We start from the raw sequence: 16,090 nt of genomic DNA, 5'->3' as shown, positions 1-16,090 counted from the left end.
TCTGCATGTTAGCAGCTCATCTTTGACCTCACTTGCTGCATTGGCCATAGGGTAATTTGGTCAAACAATTTCAATGTGACCTTTAGCGCCCATGGATTTCTGTCTCTTTTGATATTCAATTCTGCTCATATGTCAAACAAATGTACTTTTCTGAAATTCTCATTAAGTTTCTAAGCACACCTGAATGGTGTCACAAATGTATTCCAGCTGGCGTTTGTCCAAATTTATGATGCTCACCTTCAAGAAGTTTCTTACAGTTACTGGGAAGCTTTCTTTATCTCAGCTGTTTATACATTTCTGCCACTCTGCACATCTTCTATGTGTAGCACATTGCCTTTTTTTCCCCACTTTTCCTCCAAAACTTCCTTGTCTGTATTACTGAAACTGTTTGTCATTTGTAATTTTGTTTTCTCTACTTTGTCTTTATTCTTTACCTCCCTACAATCTTAATTCTCTCTTTACTATTCGACTTCACCTACTCCTTTTAATGCCACCAATAAGTATCCAAGCCCTAAGTCCCTGCCTTTTTTCTTAGTCTGTGTCTTTTTGATCACTTTGTATCATATGAGAGGGACAGCTATTACTTCTTTGGTATTCTTTTCCCCTTGTTTCTCATTGGTGTGCACAGAAACAGGGTTTTTTAAAAAGCAGGTGATATGTAAAAATAGATACAATAGAAAGAGAGATGTGGATGATACAGATAGAATAGAGAGGGCAAAACCTGGAGTGGTTCTTAAGTGCACAGGAAAGGTTACAATGAAAAAGGTAAGGATTTGGCTACATCTTTGTTACTTTAGCTTCAGAAGGGAAAGGACACATTTTCTCTTCTTCCCTCTTAAGCTAGAATTCTGTACCTATTGTTTTGACAAGTGATAGGGTGGTCAGTTTTCTTTCCTGTTGTTCTTGTCTGATATTTTGTTTTTGGCTTCAAAAATAGATGGACATGGACAATATTGTAACATTATTTTGTCTTTGACACAGAGGTGTGCTGCAGAGATGAACAAGAAAGAATTTTTAAATTCTGGTTTCAAAGACAAAAGTTACTTTTATTAGACATATAATTTGGTTTACTATTGTACATAGATTGGAATTATGCAGGGATAACAATACTCTTCATTGCTGTTTTGAGCATTCAGTCAAATAATATGCAAAATGATTGTTTTCCAAAATCATGATATTTTCACACTTTAAAATACCTTTAATTTTTAAAGAAGATTGAAAGATTCTGTCCTCAACTTTTTAAAAATACTTTTCTGTATTTTCAAATGATGAATATGTACTATTGAAGTCATCATAAAATGATTTCTAAAATTACTTTAAATTTTGCTGTGGAGTGCATTTCAGTAACTATATAATAAAAAGAGTTCTAGAATGTGGCAGAAAGCCTCTTTTTCAAGAGGAAATTACAAACCTCTTATTTCCTCTCATTAACAGCCTTCCTCTTTAGTTACACTGGGAAACCAAAATGGTCATAGGCAATGACTCTCCAGGTCAAGTATTCTCAGTTTGGCAATCCAGCATCTCTGAAGCATCACTTGGTCATTGTCCCCAGGGACTGTAATTACCTTCCTTTCTTACTGTGACACTGTTTCACACAGCTATTTGTGTGTGTGTCTGCAATGACACTGAGTAGGATCTGGTTGAGTTTTGGGGGGACTAATAATGAATGTTAGCAACAATGATGTTTTATTCCCCTTGGCAAACCTGGCAGGTGAGGGAAATGAAGATAGTGAGAAAATCAGAAAGCAACATTTCTCTGTTCTAAGGATAGAGATGATTTGGGTAAGCTGGTAAAGATTTTTTCTGGTCAGATCCACACCATTACAGCAGTGTCTCAGTGGGGCTTCTCTTTTTAGTCCCTTCTTTCCAGTTTATCCATGGCACTGAAATAAGTCACATTCTTTAAGCACGAGTCTCAGTGATTCTTTGCTCCCATTTCTTTGCTTCCTTATTTTTTTGGGACAATGCTCAATTATCTTAAGTTAGAGGCTGAGGTTATGGTTTTTATTTTAAAAAAAGTCTCAGTTTTCTTTCTCATCATATTTTCCACTGTTCTTTTAAACAATTTCCATTCTCCAGGCAACTTGCACTTCTCACCATTATCCCCGAGTGTTTTTGACTTACTTGTTATTTCTCATATTGTCATCTGTTTGATATGAATCTTCCAAATTTATCTTTAAATATTATATAATGGCTCTTGTCAGTGCCACATTTACCACTTGGCTTCTCTGATCACCAGAGTTGTAGTTTGCTTCTTCCACTTTGCTCAGGTATTCCTATCTGTGGCACTCATTTTACTGTGCCTGTCAGATATTGACTGACCATGTTAGATACACAATGTCTTTCTAAGCAACTAACACAGAGGAGACACTCAGTAAATACATTTTAATTAATAAAATAAATAAGAAGGCATGGTAGAACAGGATTAAACAGAACTAAGACTACATTAGGCTGAGTTACCAGCAGTCTCCACAATTGAATGTTTGACATGCATAAACTGTCTATGTGTTTTACATTTGCCCAGGGTTAGCAAAACGTATGGCTAAAGAATGTTAAGTGGATCTTGAAAAAAGATGGTAGTTTTGAAGTGAATTTTTTTTTTGTTGCAAAAACCTTATCTCCTGAGAGGCAGGTATTTGAGAATTTGCCTCCTTTGGAAATTCTGTGAGAAACCCTCCCCTCACCCCACAAAAGTTTCAAATGACTAGTGTTATCTGACTTGGTCAGGAAAGGCATCAGGATAGTTTTTGTGAGAATTTACCTGTGACATTGGCTGCAGGGAGAAGGGCAGTTGGGGAAAAGATACAGTATAACTGTGTGGCACAGCACAAACCTGTTATGAAGCAAGCCCTGAACAGCATCTTCACTGAGGAGCAAAATAATTCTATGGAAATATTCGTAATGAAGACTTTCAAGCCACTGGACACCAGCACAGACATGAAAACCTAACTTAAAAGCAGGTCCAGTTAATTATCTCAGAATAATGGATTGTGAATTGAAAACTTTTTAATGCTTGGAATTGAAAACTGGGCCAAACAGGTGGCTGTTCCTTCCCATGTACCAGGTACCATTTATTGTGTTCCACATTGTGGTAGGTACTGCATTAGGTATGAGTTACACTTATCATGTCACCTAGTTCCCATCACACCCTGCAAGGGAGATTTTATCTCCTTTTGGAAATGAGGAAACTGAGGCTCTGGGAGGTTCAGGAACTTTCTCATGCTCATATAGAAAGTAAGTAGTAGAGTCTGGATTTTAAAACAAGCCTGATATACTTCAAAGTCCAAGCTACTCACAGCTCCTACTGTAGGCTTCTGAAATCACAGTAGCAGCAATAATGTATTTACCTTTACATTTGTACTGCATTTGAAAAGCAAGTTTTCCATTCATTACTATCCACAGAAGTTGTGTGATCCTGGCTGGGCAGTTACTGAAGGAGTTTACCTATTTGAACCAAATCACTAGAGGTGGGAGCTGGATCCTCCTACTTAGTTTTATCTGAATCCTTTTGAACTTTGTTCCTCTGTCCTTGTGTGCTTCTTGTTTTACTCTTCTTTTTAGTATCATAGTGGATATCCCTTCTAATTTTTCTTCTCCTGGTGTCTTTTTTCTTTTCATATTTTCTTTCCACTTTTTCTTATCCTTATCCTTTCTACCTCAGAATATTCACAAGCTTCATGAAAATGAGTTGAGTGTTGGTTGTAGTTTTTTTTAAAAGATTTTATTTATTTATTTTTAGAGAGGGAAGGGAGGGAGAGGGAGAGAGACAGAGAAACATTAATGTACGGTTGCTGGGGGTCACAGCCTGCAACCCAGGCATGTACTCTGACTGGGAATCGAACCTGCGACACTTTGGTTTGCAGCCCATGCTCAATCCACTGAGCTACGCCAGCCAGGGCTGGTTGTAGTTTTGCAGAGGAAAGTGTCCTCCTATCTCTAAGCAAGATGTATGTTATGGAGGGTGGGGTGCCTCTGGATAGAGATTATTATTTATGATTACTATCAATTTTGAGATGAGAAATGTTCTACTCTGCATGTGGAACCTACTTGAAAAGCTGCTGGCGAGAGGAAAGCATTGGAGTTTCCTCTCATTTTGAAAGTATTTACTAACTTTCACACCTAGTTATGAACTCCGGATGATATACAAATGAAAATTTTCAACCATTATGTTAATAGCAGAAGACTACTCATTACAGATCAAGGTATTTACCACTCATATTTCAAAGAATAGAAGCCATTTCATCTTCTTCCTCACATCCCTGAACTCTCTAGAGGATACAGGTCCTTTCTTTGAACATCTATTGCTTTTTTCTCACACATTCAGCAAGTAATTTTTTCTACAGTTTGTATGGTGTATATTGTATACTTCCCTTTACTGTAGCTATTGTGTGTGCATTTTATTTTTTATTTTTTAAATATATTTTATTGATTATGCTATTACAGTTGTCCCATTTTCCCCCTTCACTCCCCTCCACCCTGTACACCCTCTCCCACCCATATCCCCCCCTTTAGTCCTGTCCATGTGTCAAACTTATAAGTTCTTTAGCTTCTACATTTCCCATACTATTCTTACCCTCCTCCTGTCTATTTTATACCTACCATCTATGCTACTTATTCTCCATACCTTTTGCTCCTCTCTCCTCCTCCCACTCCCCTGTTGCTAACCCTCCATGTGGTCTCCATTTCTGTGGTTCTGTTCCTGTTCTAGTTGTTTGCTTAGTTTCTTTTGGTTTTGTTTTAGGTGTGGTTGTTAATAATTGTGAGTTTGCTGTCCTTTTACTATACATGTTTTTTCTTTCTCTTCTTTTCTTAGATAAGTCCCTTTAACATTTCATAAAATAAAGGCTTGGTGATGATGAAGTCCTTTAACTTGACCTTATCTGAGAAGCACTTTATCTGCCCTTCCAATCTTAATGAAAGCTTTGCTGGATAGGGTAATCTGGGATGTAGGTCCTTGACTTTCATGACTTGGAATACTTCTTTCCAGCCCCTTCTTGTCTATAAGGTCTCTTTTGAGAAATGAGCTGACAGTCTGATGGGAACTCCTTTGTAGGTTACTGTCCCCTTATCTCTTGCTGCTTCTAGGATTCTCTCCTTCATTTTTACCTTGGCTAATGTAATTATGATGTGCCTTTGTGTGTTCCTTCTTGGGTCCAACTTCTTTGGGGCTCTCTGAGCTTCCTGGACTTCCTGGAAGTCTATTTCCTTTACCAGAATGGGGAAGTTCTGCTTTATTATTTGTTCAAATACGTGTTCAATCTCTTGCTTTTCCTCTTCTCCTTTTGGTACCCCTATAATTCGGATGTTGGAACATTTAAAGATGTCCTGGACGTTCCTAAGCTTCTCCTCGTTTTTTTTTGAATTCTTATTTCTCCATTCTTTCCTGTTTGGTTGTTTTTTTCTTCCTTCTGGTCCACTCTATTGTTTTGAGTCCCAGTTTCCTTCCCATCACTATTGGTTCTCCGTGCATCTTCCTTCATCTCTTTTATGGTAACCTGCTTTTGTTCATCTAATTTGCACCCAAAATAAACCAGTTCTGTGAGTTCTTGATCAACAGTGTTTTGAACTGTGCATCTGATAGATTGGCTATCTCTTGGTCGCTCAAAAGGATGAGTCCTGGGGCATTGATCTGTTCTTCTGTTTGAGACATGTCTCTCTCTCTCTCTCTTTTTTTTGGTCTGGTCATTCCTGTTATGGTGAGGGGTGGGGCCTTAGATGTTCACTGGGGCTGGGTACCCCAGTCGCCAGACTGACGTTTTATGTGGGGCCGAGGGTGGAGGGGGGAGGGAACAATGGTGGTACCTCTGTTCTCCTGGGACCTCAGTCCCTCCTCTGGGGTCCTGGGTTGAGCGCTCTGCCCTGGTCCACAATCGCTGCCTCACTGGATCCGCCAGCTGCCATTTGTGTACTCAGGATCCACTCATCGCGATCTTGTGCGCCCCAGATGCCTTACGTGCTCCCAGTTGCCTTATGCGCCCAGTTCTCCTTGTTCTCTGCATGCCATGACCCATGCCCTGCTCCTCCTCTCCACCCCTTCTACCAGTCTGGATGAATGGGTCTACTTCAACTTCTTGGCTGTCTGACTTCCATTCAGATCAATTCTCTGTCAGTTCTGGGTGTTACTCTGCCTCTAAATTGTTGTTCTAATCTTGGTTGTGCGTGGAGGTACGGTGCGTCCACCTATGCCTCCATCTTGCTGGAAGTCCTGTGTGTGCATTTTATGTCTTTACAATGATCTATTGAGTTTATAACTTACAGAAGTTAGACAGAATAATGTTCTGACATTATGAACTGAAAATGTCAAAAATCTTTATAACATAATTGAGAATTTTATTGACTTTTGAGAAGAGTAAAATATAGCAATTCAGAAAGGATGGTGCAATAACAAATAGTCCTTCAAATTTCCCATTGTTATATGCTGCCAAATGAGCACCAAAATAAGAAGAGTGAACATTCAAAGTATGGAGGCAATGAATATTCTTGTTTCTGTGTACAGTTTACAGTTTTCTAATGTTTAATTACTCATTTGTTTGTTGTTGTATTTAGTTATTGTTGTCATGCCAAATAATTTAGTGTTAATAATATGTAGTTCTTATAAGTGCTGGTATTCAGTGTCAGTTTACAAATTGAAACTGAAAAATCGGCATTTGTGTTGCCGGTCACTAGCAGAACCAGTAAGTGGAGAGAGGGATTGAATCTTTATAGGTGTTCAGTCTATGCAGATGTTGACAACATGAGAAGATGGTGGGTCATGTACCTTCAAAGACCATCTTAACATCTCATCTCAAGCTGTCCATACATAAGACAGAAGGGTAGGTAAAGGGTTTGGAAAAACAGTTAATTGCATAAGAGTTGCAGTGCAGCCCGGATTTTCCTAGTACATCTTTATCTGTTGATCGACAATTCTTTACCTGGATTAATGGGGTTCTCTTCCTGATGCACAATGGTTCTGATACCATCTCCATAGCTTGATGACCTCTTGGAGCACAAAGGATGAATTGCTTGTGGACTTCCTGGAGTCATGTGGTTATGCATTCCAGTTCCTGGAAAAACAGCTTTCCACATGCATTAATCACTTAAGCTTATCAACTGTGACTGAAGCCAATATTTAACTCTTGAATTCTTGTAACCAAAATCACATTTTTAATTTTGATTTTTACTCTTCTTTCTTAAGTTGTTTTCTACAGGATCTGTAATTTATGTACCAGGAATCCAGAGACCTGGGCTCTAGTCCCCAGTTCTGGCACTAGTGTGACTATGAGTAATTCAACTTGCATTAATGAGTCCCAGATTTTTCATCTGAATAATGTTCAATTTGGACCAGGCCCTTCCTAGATTGAAGTGTTGATATGATTCTGTTGGGTTCTTATTTCCCCCCAGAAAAGTCTCCATGTTGTTCATCAGTTGCTGGATGTCTCTGGCCCTCTCCCAGTGCCCCCAGTCACTCACCCATGCATTTTTACCTCTCAGTCCTCTTCAGCATGTCTGTGCCTCCCATGATGAAGAACATAGGTGGTTCCCTGTTCCCCAGCTCAGACTGACAGGTTTCTGATGACTGAAGAACATGAGACTAAAGAAATATGCCTCTTAACACCGTGTTAAAGGCTGAGAAGTTGAGAGTAAAGTGATTTGATTTTGTTGAGTATGGAGAGATTCAGCACAGTATTGGTGAGGCAGCATTGGGGTCAGGTCATAGTGAGAACTTCTGGAAGTTTGGGGGCAGAAGGGTGTTTTAGGATACATGAGAACATCAACTTGACATGCATTTTTTGGTGAAAAGATTCTTCAGTTTTCTGGAGCTGACTCTGCAAAAGAAGAAGAATGTTAGTAAACCTGTTGTTCTGAATCCCAGCACCTTCTAAGGGCACAACACTGCAACGGATACTGGCCAGCAGTATCCATCACTGCTGCAGATGCTCGAAACACGAGAAAATATACATACGGATGATGAGTCCTGTGGAGGGAATAGGGATGAAACAGCCACTCTCTAGTGGAGAGCGCCTTGTTTTCCCGCCCGAGCAGGCTTTTATTAAGAATACAGATACAGTTTGTGAATTACAATCTGGCATGGAAGATAAAACAGGTAGTTAGCTTTCAAAGGGGCTGGGAGATCTCCCACTGGGATTCTAGGCTGCGATTTTGGGCTGAGATTTTAGGGTTTTATAATTTAAAAAGACTACAGGACTTAAAAGCTTAGTTTCGTTTCCTGCCTGTGCCTTCATATTCTAATTCAAAAGCATCCTCCAGCAAGCAGATCTCACAAGATTTTGCATATTCTATGTCTCAGGCCTGATTACCCTGGGCGTCTGCTGACTCTGGTCTGGACTTCACTGCCCCCGTTCTTTCTCTAGGCTTGAGAGGGGAAAAGGCAGCTGGGAGACTTGGATTTCTCAATGACTCAGGCATTGACAAAGCCGAGGGGGCAGGGGTTGATGTTGATCACCCCTTCATTTCCACAGCCCCTGAGTCTCTTCCCTTAGGACATTCCCTCCTGATCTCATCTGTCTTAGATTCATCCTCTTTCTTAGAGAATTGTTACCTGTCATTGTCTGTCGATCGTGCAAAGGGAGCCAGGCATTAGAACAGGCAGCGTTCATGCCAGGGAAATAAGTTTTGTCTCCTTAGTGTCTCCTGGTTCGGAGACCTCTTACTCAGCCTTAGCCATGGGCATTTAGTTTCCTGAGACCAGGCAGGGTGGACCCCAACATAACACTTCAGGAGCTATGTTCGGGGTTCACTCTGTACTTGGAATTGACTATGGTGGGTATTTGGACACAGAGCAGTGGGATCGTTTCCACCCCATCATCTGCTCTCCTTCAATACACACACATACTCCAAACTAAAAAGACAACAACCCTTCAGTATCAACTTTAGGTGCATGTGATCAAGCTAAGGAGAAAGCTCTGTTTTGCTCCCTTTTATTGTTATTTGGCATTCTTCTGATTTCGAAATGGGCTACAGCTTAAAAGTACAAGTGACCTTGAAGGTACAACATACATGCATGAATTTCAGATCAATAACTAAGGTGGTTCAAATATGAGAGCAGGTTATAGTAAAGGGAAGGACTGAATACCTTAAAAGGATGGAGGCACCACTGAACTAGAGAAGGGAGTAGGTGGGTGAGGTGCTGGCTCTGGTGAAGCAAAACTTAATATTTCAATATTTTCAAGTGCTGGTTGTAGGCACCTTAATATATGTGAATGCATAGGAGCTGTTTGCAGATGAATTTAACATTCTTTGTGGCAATATAGGCATATGCTGTAACAGAAAGTAGGGTAAATTCCCAAATATTTTTCTATATCCTAGTCTTGGGTAAAAGTCTTTCAGGGCCAAGTGTAGCCTCCAGAGAGTTATTGAATAGTGTGGCCAGTAGAATGCTCTGTACGATTTTGGTAGAACTTTAAAAAATGGTAATCTTCAGTGGGTGAACATTAAGGATGTTATGGTAAGTGAAATAAACAAATCACAGAAAGACAAATGCACCATGATCCCACTTATATGAGGTATCTAAAGAAGGAAAATTTATAGAAACAAAGTAGACTGGTGATTACTAGGGGCTGGGGGAGGGGAATGTTGTTGTTTGATGGGTATAAAGTGTCAGAGCTGCTAGAGGAAAAGTTCTGAAGATCTTTCCACAACAGTGTCAAAATACTGCATACTACTGAAGTAGATGATTTAAAAATGTTAATTCAGTAAATATTAAGTCATGTATTTTTTTCCACAATGGAAAAAAAGGAATATTCTGAAGAGAAGCAAACCTAAAGTGATTTGAAAAAGAATGAAGTTCTATCTTTGATAAGGTCCATATACTCCCTCTTTGACTACACCTGCCTAGTTCTGATGTGAATATTGCCTAGTTTGATTGATCTCAAGCTCAGTCTGCATCCTATCCTATCATTTGTTTCTTCTTAATTCAGTCCCATCTCATGTTCAGAAACTCTTATTTCTAGAGAATGATCCACTGATAGCAACAGTTTTCCCTCAACCCTATGCAGTAAGGGTAACTTGTATGGAGAGAAGAATATAAAAAATGGCCAGGAAAGGGAGAAGAAATTTTTTTATATGGGAAAGAGGGTGAGATATAATATGTATAAGTATCTAATTTCCCTTTGGAGGTAATGAAATGAATTGATTTCCACTAACTGTCTCCCTCCCTTTGCAAGTAAGTATACTTTCTTCCTTGTATGTTCTGTTTCTTGCTGCAGGTACTTGCCTAATTCCCCTATAATTTTAGTCCATAAGAGATTATGCTGCTAATTACACTCATGATATGATCTCTTGACTTGTGTTTATATAACCACCACCACCACCACCGTCATCATCACCATCTTGGAAGTGTGAAAAATTGGATAACCAGATAGTTTTCATTGTTAGGGTGAATAGGGCAACACAAATAATTAATACCACTACCATCCAGAATAATCATCATTTCTTTCTTATTTTTGTAGTGCCCATAATTTCAGCCACAGCCCAGTGGGTGGATAAATGGAAGGGGGAAATCACTCAGTTGTGTCTGAGTTTGTGCTTTTGGGACTTACCCATTCATGGGAGATCCAGCTTGTCCTCCTGGTGTTTTCCTCTGTGCTCTATGTGGCAAGCATGACTGGGAACATCCTCATTATGTTTTCTGTGACCACTGATCCTCATTTACACACCCCCATGTACTTTCTACTGGCCAGTCTCTCCTTCATTGACTTGGGAGTCTGCTCTGTTTGCGGCCCCAAGATGATTTATGACCTCTTCAGAAAGCGTAAAGTCATCTCTTTTAGAGGATGTATTGCTCAGATCTTCTTCATCCACTTCCTTGGTGTTACGGAGATAATGTTGCTCATCGCCATGGCTTTTGACAGATATGTGGCCATTTGCAAGCCTCTCCACTACCTGACCATTATGAGCCCACGGATGTGCATTTTGTTTATGGCTGCTGCCTGGGCATTTGGCATCAGTCACTCATTGTTTCAACTAGCACTTATTGTTAACTTGCCTTTCTGTGGTCCTAATATACTGGACAGCTTTTACTGTGACCTTCCTCGGCTCCTCAGACTGGCCTGTACAGACACCTACAGATTGCAGTTCATAGTCATTGCCAACAATGGGTTAATTTGTGTTGTCTCTTTCTTTGTACTCCTCATTGGCTACAGTTTCATCCTGTTTACTGTTTGGAAACATTCCCCAGGTGGTTCACCCAAAACTCTGTCCACTTTATCAGCTCACATCACTGTGGTCCTTTTGTTCTTTGGCCCAATCATGTTTATCTATACATGGCCACACCCCAATTCACAGATGGACAAGTTTCTTGCACTGTCTGATGCTGTGCTCACTCCTTTTTTAAATCCAGTCATCTACACATTTAGGAATAAGGAGATGAAGGCAGCAATAAAGAGATCTTTCAGACAATTAGTGATTGTTAGAAAGATTTCATAGATAATGTTATAAGGTCATTATCGTCATGTAGCCCATATCTGGGATTTTAGAGTTGTTTTTGTAATGTATCAGCAATTGATTTGCATCACCACACTCATTATGAATGCTCTTATTCCCTAAGAATAATGAATATTTAAAGAAATGAAACTTTAATTCAAAAGTTATGCTGATTCAGATGGGGTTGCACATATACGTACTAATTATAGTAATTTCTTCCTTGTTGGTTTCTTTGCTTTTTGTTTTTCTGAAGATTTTTGGGTTATTATTGTCTTTCAATTTACCAATATATTTTCTCATAATCTGTCTTTAGAGGCAACCAAAGGGCTAATTATTCACTTGCAACTGATAATCACCACTTTTGAACCATAATGCCCCTTCTTTTACTCTTTTTGTAATTTGGAAAACATTCATATCTCATTCAAGTTATTCAAGCCCATTATAAGTATGCACTTTCTCTTTATGGTTTAGAAAACATAGTTATTTTGTTGAACAGAAGAGTTTTCTCTTCAGATACTTCAAATAGGTATGAACAACCTGATTTTAGACTAGAGGGTTAGTAATCTCTTGTTTCATTCTGTTCTGCCTTTCTGCTCCCTTTCTTGCTGTTCATTGTCTTATAAGTGACCATGATCACTCAATATTTTTTTCTATTTGTGATGTAAACCCTTCTGGGAAGAACTTTGAAAAGCCAAAACTGATGACACCCACTGGTTTCCTTGACATACATGTGCATATTCAGGATCTAGTGTTTCATTCTTTCATTCATCTGTCCACCAAATTATTATTTTTCTCTCCTATATATGTGGAATTGTGCTTCCCATATATCTGAAATTGTTTTTAGGACTACATGGAAGCATCCAAAATGTGTGGCTGGAATAATTATAGACAGAGAGAGCTATGAATCAAATATTTGTACCACAAACTTACAGAAGCTTTTGTAGTGTTTTGTGAAAAGCAAGTGTGAGATTTCCAGTGCTGATGAAATATCATAAGCCCAATGAAGGTTGTTTCCCCCTTTAATTACATCTAAGCAATCTTGAAAAATCATGTATTAGTAAAAACTACTGAAGCCAAGAAAAATAAAGGTAAAAATGCACTGGCATATTGTAGAAGGGAATCAAAACTTGAAGAAACAATGCACATGCAGGTGATGGTTATTTTCAAGAAAATTTCCCTTTTTTCCTCTCTTGGCCTTTTCTGAGAACAGATCCCAAATGCAAAGCTATGGTTGCCATGATACAAGCAAAAACAAATTCTGAGAGACAATCAGGACTTCTGTCCACACTACTGGGAAAAGTGGTCCCAGAAAGCTGGAAAGTGTGGAATGAATATATATATATTTAAAAGATCTTTTTCCTCTCTCTGCCAATTCCTAGTGTAGCTATTGTGTCAGAGCTATGGCAGTGGAGCAGATAGCTAAAACTCTTTTATGGGCCCCATTATTTTTGGAGAAAGGACCTGAGAGAGAGCCCCCATGTTCTGAAGAGTGTGAAGGAAATTCCCATATATTTTTTCTACCTTTTGCTTCTTGCTACATTACTGCACGGACAGAACCATTTTATGAAGCTGCAACTCTGCATAATTCAGGCAGCTAAAACTCCAAGAGAAATCACATATTTGCAGGTGAATGATGATGAAAAAGGGCCCTGCAAGATGAAGAGGAGTGAAGATTCTTGGAGAGGAGACAGCTGGAGAAAAAGATCACCTAGTCTGGTGTATGCACCATCATCACACACTCAGGGCTGGTTCCTGAGCTGTGTATGAATGGGACAGACCCAGAGAAACATAGCAACACTTTGGAAAACTTACATACCAATGAGTGTCACATGTGGGGCAGACTCAGAGCAACAGAGAAAAGTTTGTAAAAACAGAACTTACATCGAAACTACTACCAACAGAAGCTGCAACAGAACTTATATGAATGTAAATTATTGCCTACAAAAAGAGAACAACACAACTTTCCAGGGAATTTTAACAGGTATTTTGTAAACCTAGGGTTTCACAAAATAATTTTCAAAATGTCCAAGATGAAATCTAAAACTAATTGACATAAAAGAATCACGAAAATGTGACAAATTCCTGAAGGAAAAGATAATCAACAGGTGCCAAGTGTAAGATTACCAAGATGCTAGAATTTGCAGAAACATACTTGTATTCATTTGTTTACTTGTTTGTTTGTTTGATTGTTGTTCTTTCTTCTTATATCCCCTGCCCCTCAGCCCTCTTGTCATTGTCAGTTTGTTCTTTATTTCCAAGGCTCTGGCTCTGTTTGGCTCAGTTAGTTGTTTTTATTGATCAGGTTTCACTTGTAGATGTGATTCTATAGTATTTGTCTTTCACCTCCTGGCTTATTTCACTTAGCATAATGTTTTCCAGTTCTATGCATGCTGTTGGAAAGGGTAGGACCTCCTTTCTTTCTCCCCCATAGTGTTCCATTGTATAAAAGTACAACAGCTTTTGATCCAGTTACTAATGGGCACTTCTGCTATTATTTCCAGCACTTGGCTATTGTAAATAATGCTGCTATGAATATTGAGGCACATAGGTTCTTCCACTGACTCAATCCCCATTGGTTTTTGGAGTCAGAAATTATGGGGATATATCTTTCTGAAACTGGTACACTTGGCTGATGGGCCCGGTGTGGTGCTTAGGTTACTTGCTCCCAAGCAATCCCTCCTGAATTTTTATGCACCACATGTGTATGTGGGCCCAGTCTGTTCCACGTCTGCACCTGTCCTACCAGACTAATGGATGGGGTTTCTCTAATTCTGTAGTTGTCAGACTTCCATTTAAGTCGATTTCTGCCAGTTCTGAGTGATGGCTGTTCTACAATTAAGTTGTAATTTTTTTGTGGTTGTGCGAGGACACAAGCCATGTTTACCTATGACGCCATCTTGACAGCTGTTGTTCTTTTCAATTCTTTGTTCTTCTTTCTTTTTTACTTTTTTTATAATATATTTTATTGATTATGCTATTACAGTTGTCCCATTTTCCCCCTTAACTCCCTTCCACCCTGTACACCTTCTCCCACCCACATTCCCCCCTGTAGTTCACGTCCATGTGTCATACTTATAAGTTCTTTAGCTTCTACATTTCCCATACTATTCTTACCCTCCCCTTGTCTATTTTCTACCTATAATCTATGCTACTTATTCTCTGTGCCTTTTCCCCCTCTCTCCTCCTCCCACTCCCCTGTTGCTAACCCTCCATGTGATTTCCATTTCTGTGGTTCTGTTCCTGTTCTAGTTGTTTGCTTAGTTTCTTTTGGTTTTGTTTTAGGTGTGGTTGTTAATAATTGTGAGTTTGCTGTCATTTTACTATACATTTTTTTATCTTCTTTTCTTAGATAAGTCCTTTTAACATTTCACAAAATAAGGGCTTGGTGATGATGAACTCCTTTAACTTGACCTTATCTGAGAAGCATTTTATCTTCCCTGCCATTCTAAATGAAAGCTTTGCTGAAGAGAGTAATCTTGGATGTAGGTCCTTGCCTTTCATGACTTGGAATTCTTCTTTCCAGCCCCTTCTTGCCTATAAGGTCTCTTTTGAGAAATCAGCTGACAGTCTGATGGGAACTCCTTTGTAGGTTACTGTCCCCTTATCTCTTGCTGCTTCTAGGATTCTCTCCTTCATTTTTACCTTGGCTAATGTAATTATGATGTGCCTTTGTGTGTTCCTTCTTGGGTCCAACTTCTTTGGGGCTCTCTGAGCTTCCTGGACTTCCTGGAAGTCTATTTCCTTTACCAGAATGGGGAAGTTCTGCTTTATTATTTGTTCAAATAAGTTTTCAATCTGTTGCTCTTCCTCTTCTCCTTCTCGTACCCCTATAATTTGGATGTTGGAATGTTTAAAGATGTCCTGGAGGTTCCTAAGCTTCTCCTCGTTTTTTTTTTTTTGAATTCTTATTTCTCCATTCTTTCCTGTTTGGTTGTTTCTTTCTTCCTTCTGATCCACTCTATTGTTTTGAGTCCCAGTTTCTTTCCCATCACTATTGGTTCTCTGTGCATTTTCCTTCATTTCTCTTATTTTAACCTGAATTTTTTCATCTAATTTGTGACCAAAATCAACCAATTCTGTGAGCTTCTTGATCACCAGTGTTTGGAACTGTGCATCTAATAGGTTGTCTATCTCTCAGTCACTTAAAAGGATGAGATCTGGGGCTTTGATTTGTTCTACTGTTTGAGCCATCTCTCTCTCTCTCTTTTTTTTTGTTTTTAGTCTCGTTGTGCCTGTTTGGTGAGGGGCAGAGCCTTAGGTGTTCACCAAGGCTGGGCACCCCAGTCGCTGGATTGTGACATTGTATTTTGGGACGGGGTTGAGAGGGAACAATGGCGGTTGCTCTGTTCTCCGTGGGACCTCAGTCCCTTCTCTGGGATCCTGGGTTGTGTGCACTGCCTTGCTCCACAATCATTGCCTCACTGGGACTGACAGCTGCCACCTGTGTACTCAGGGTCCACCCGCTGAGATCGTGTGCGCCCCAGATGCCTCATGTGCCCCCGGATGCCCCACGTGCCCAACTCTCTCTGCTCTCCAAGCCGTGACCCAGGCCTGGCTGCTCCTCTCCACCCCTCCTACCGGTCTGGATGAACTGGTCTATTTCAACTTCTTGGCTGTGTGACTTCCATTCAGATCGATTTTCTATCAGTTCTGGATGTTATTCTATCTC

The 16,090-nt window shown here is 39.6% G+C and overlaps 1 protein-coding gene across 1 annotated transcript; it reads left to right on the top strand.

Annotated features, from left to right (window-relative positions):
• Window positions 1-10,485: 10,485 nt before the first annotated feature.
• On the top strand, window positions 10,486-11,424 carry LOC123808695 (olfactory receptor 4F3/4F16/4F29-like). The gene has a single exon (XM_045823498.1). It carries the CDS (start codon window positions 10,486-10,488, stop codon window positions 11,422-11,424), a length of 939 nt encoding a protein of 312 aa, XP_045679454.1.
• The last annotated feature ends 4,666 nt before the right edge of the window (window positions 11,425-16,090 follow it).

The sequence above is a fragment of the Phyllostomus hastatus genome, unplaced genomic scaffold, assembly GCF_019186645.2.
Source record: "Phyllostomus hastatus isolate PE091 unplaced genomic scaffold, TTU_PhHast_1.1 phas_scaffold_501, whole genome shotgun sequence".
NCBI classification, from domain to species: domain Eukaryota; kingdom Metazoa; phylum Chordata; class Mammalia; order Chiroptera; family Phyllostomidae; genus Phyllostomus; species Phyllostomus hastatus.
Note: the sequence above shows the minus strand (reverse complement) of the source record. Positions and strands in the feature narration are given on the sequence as shown.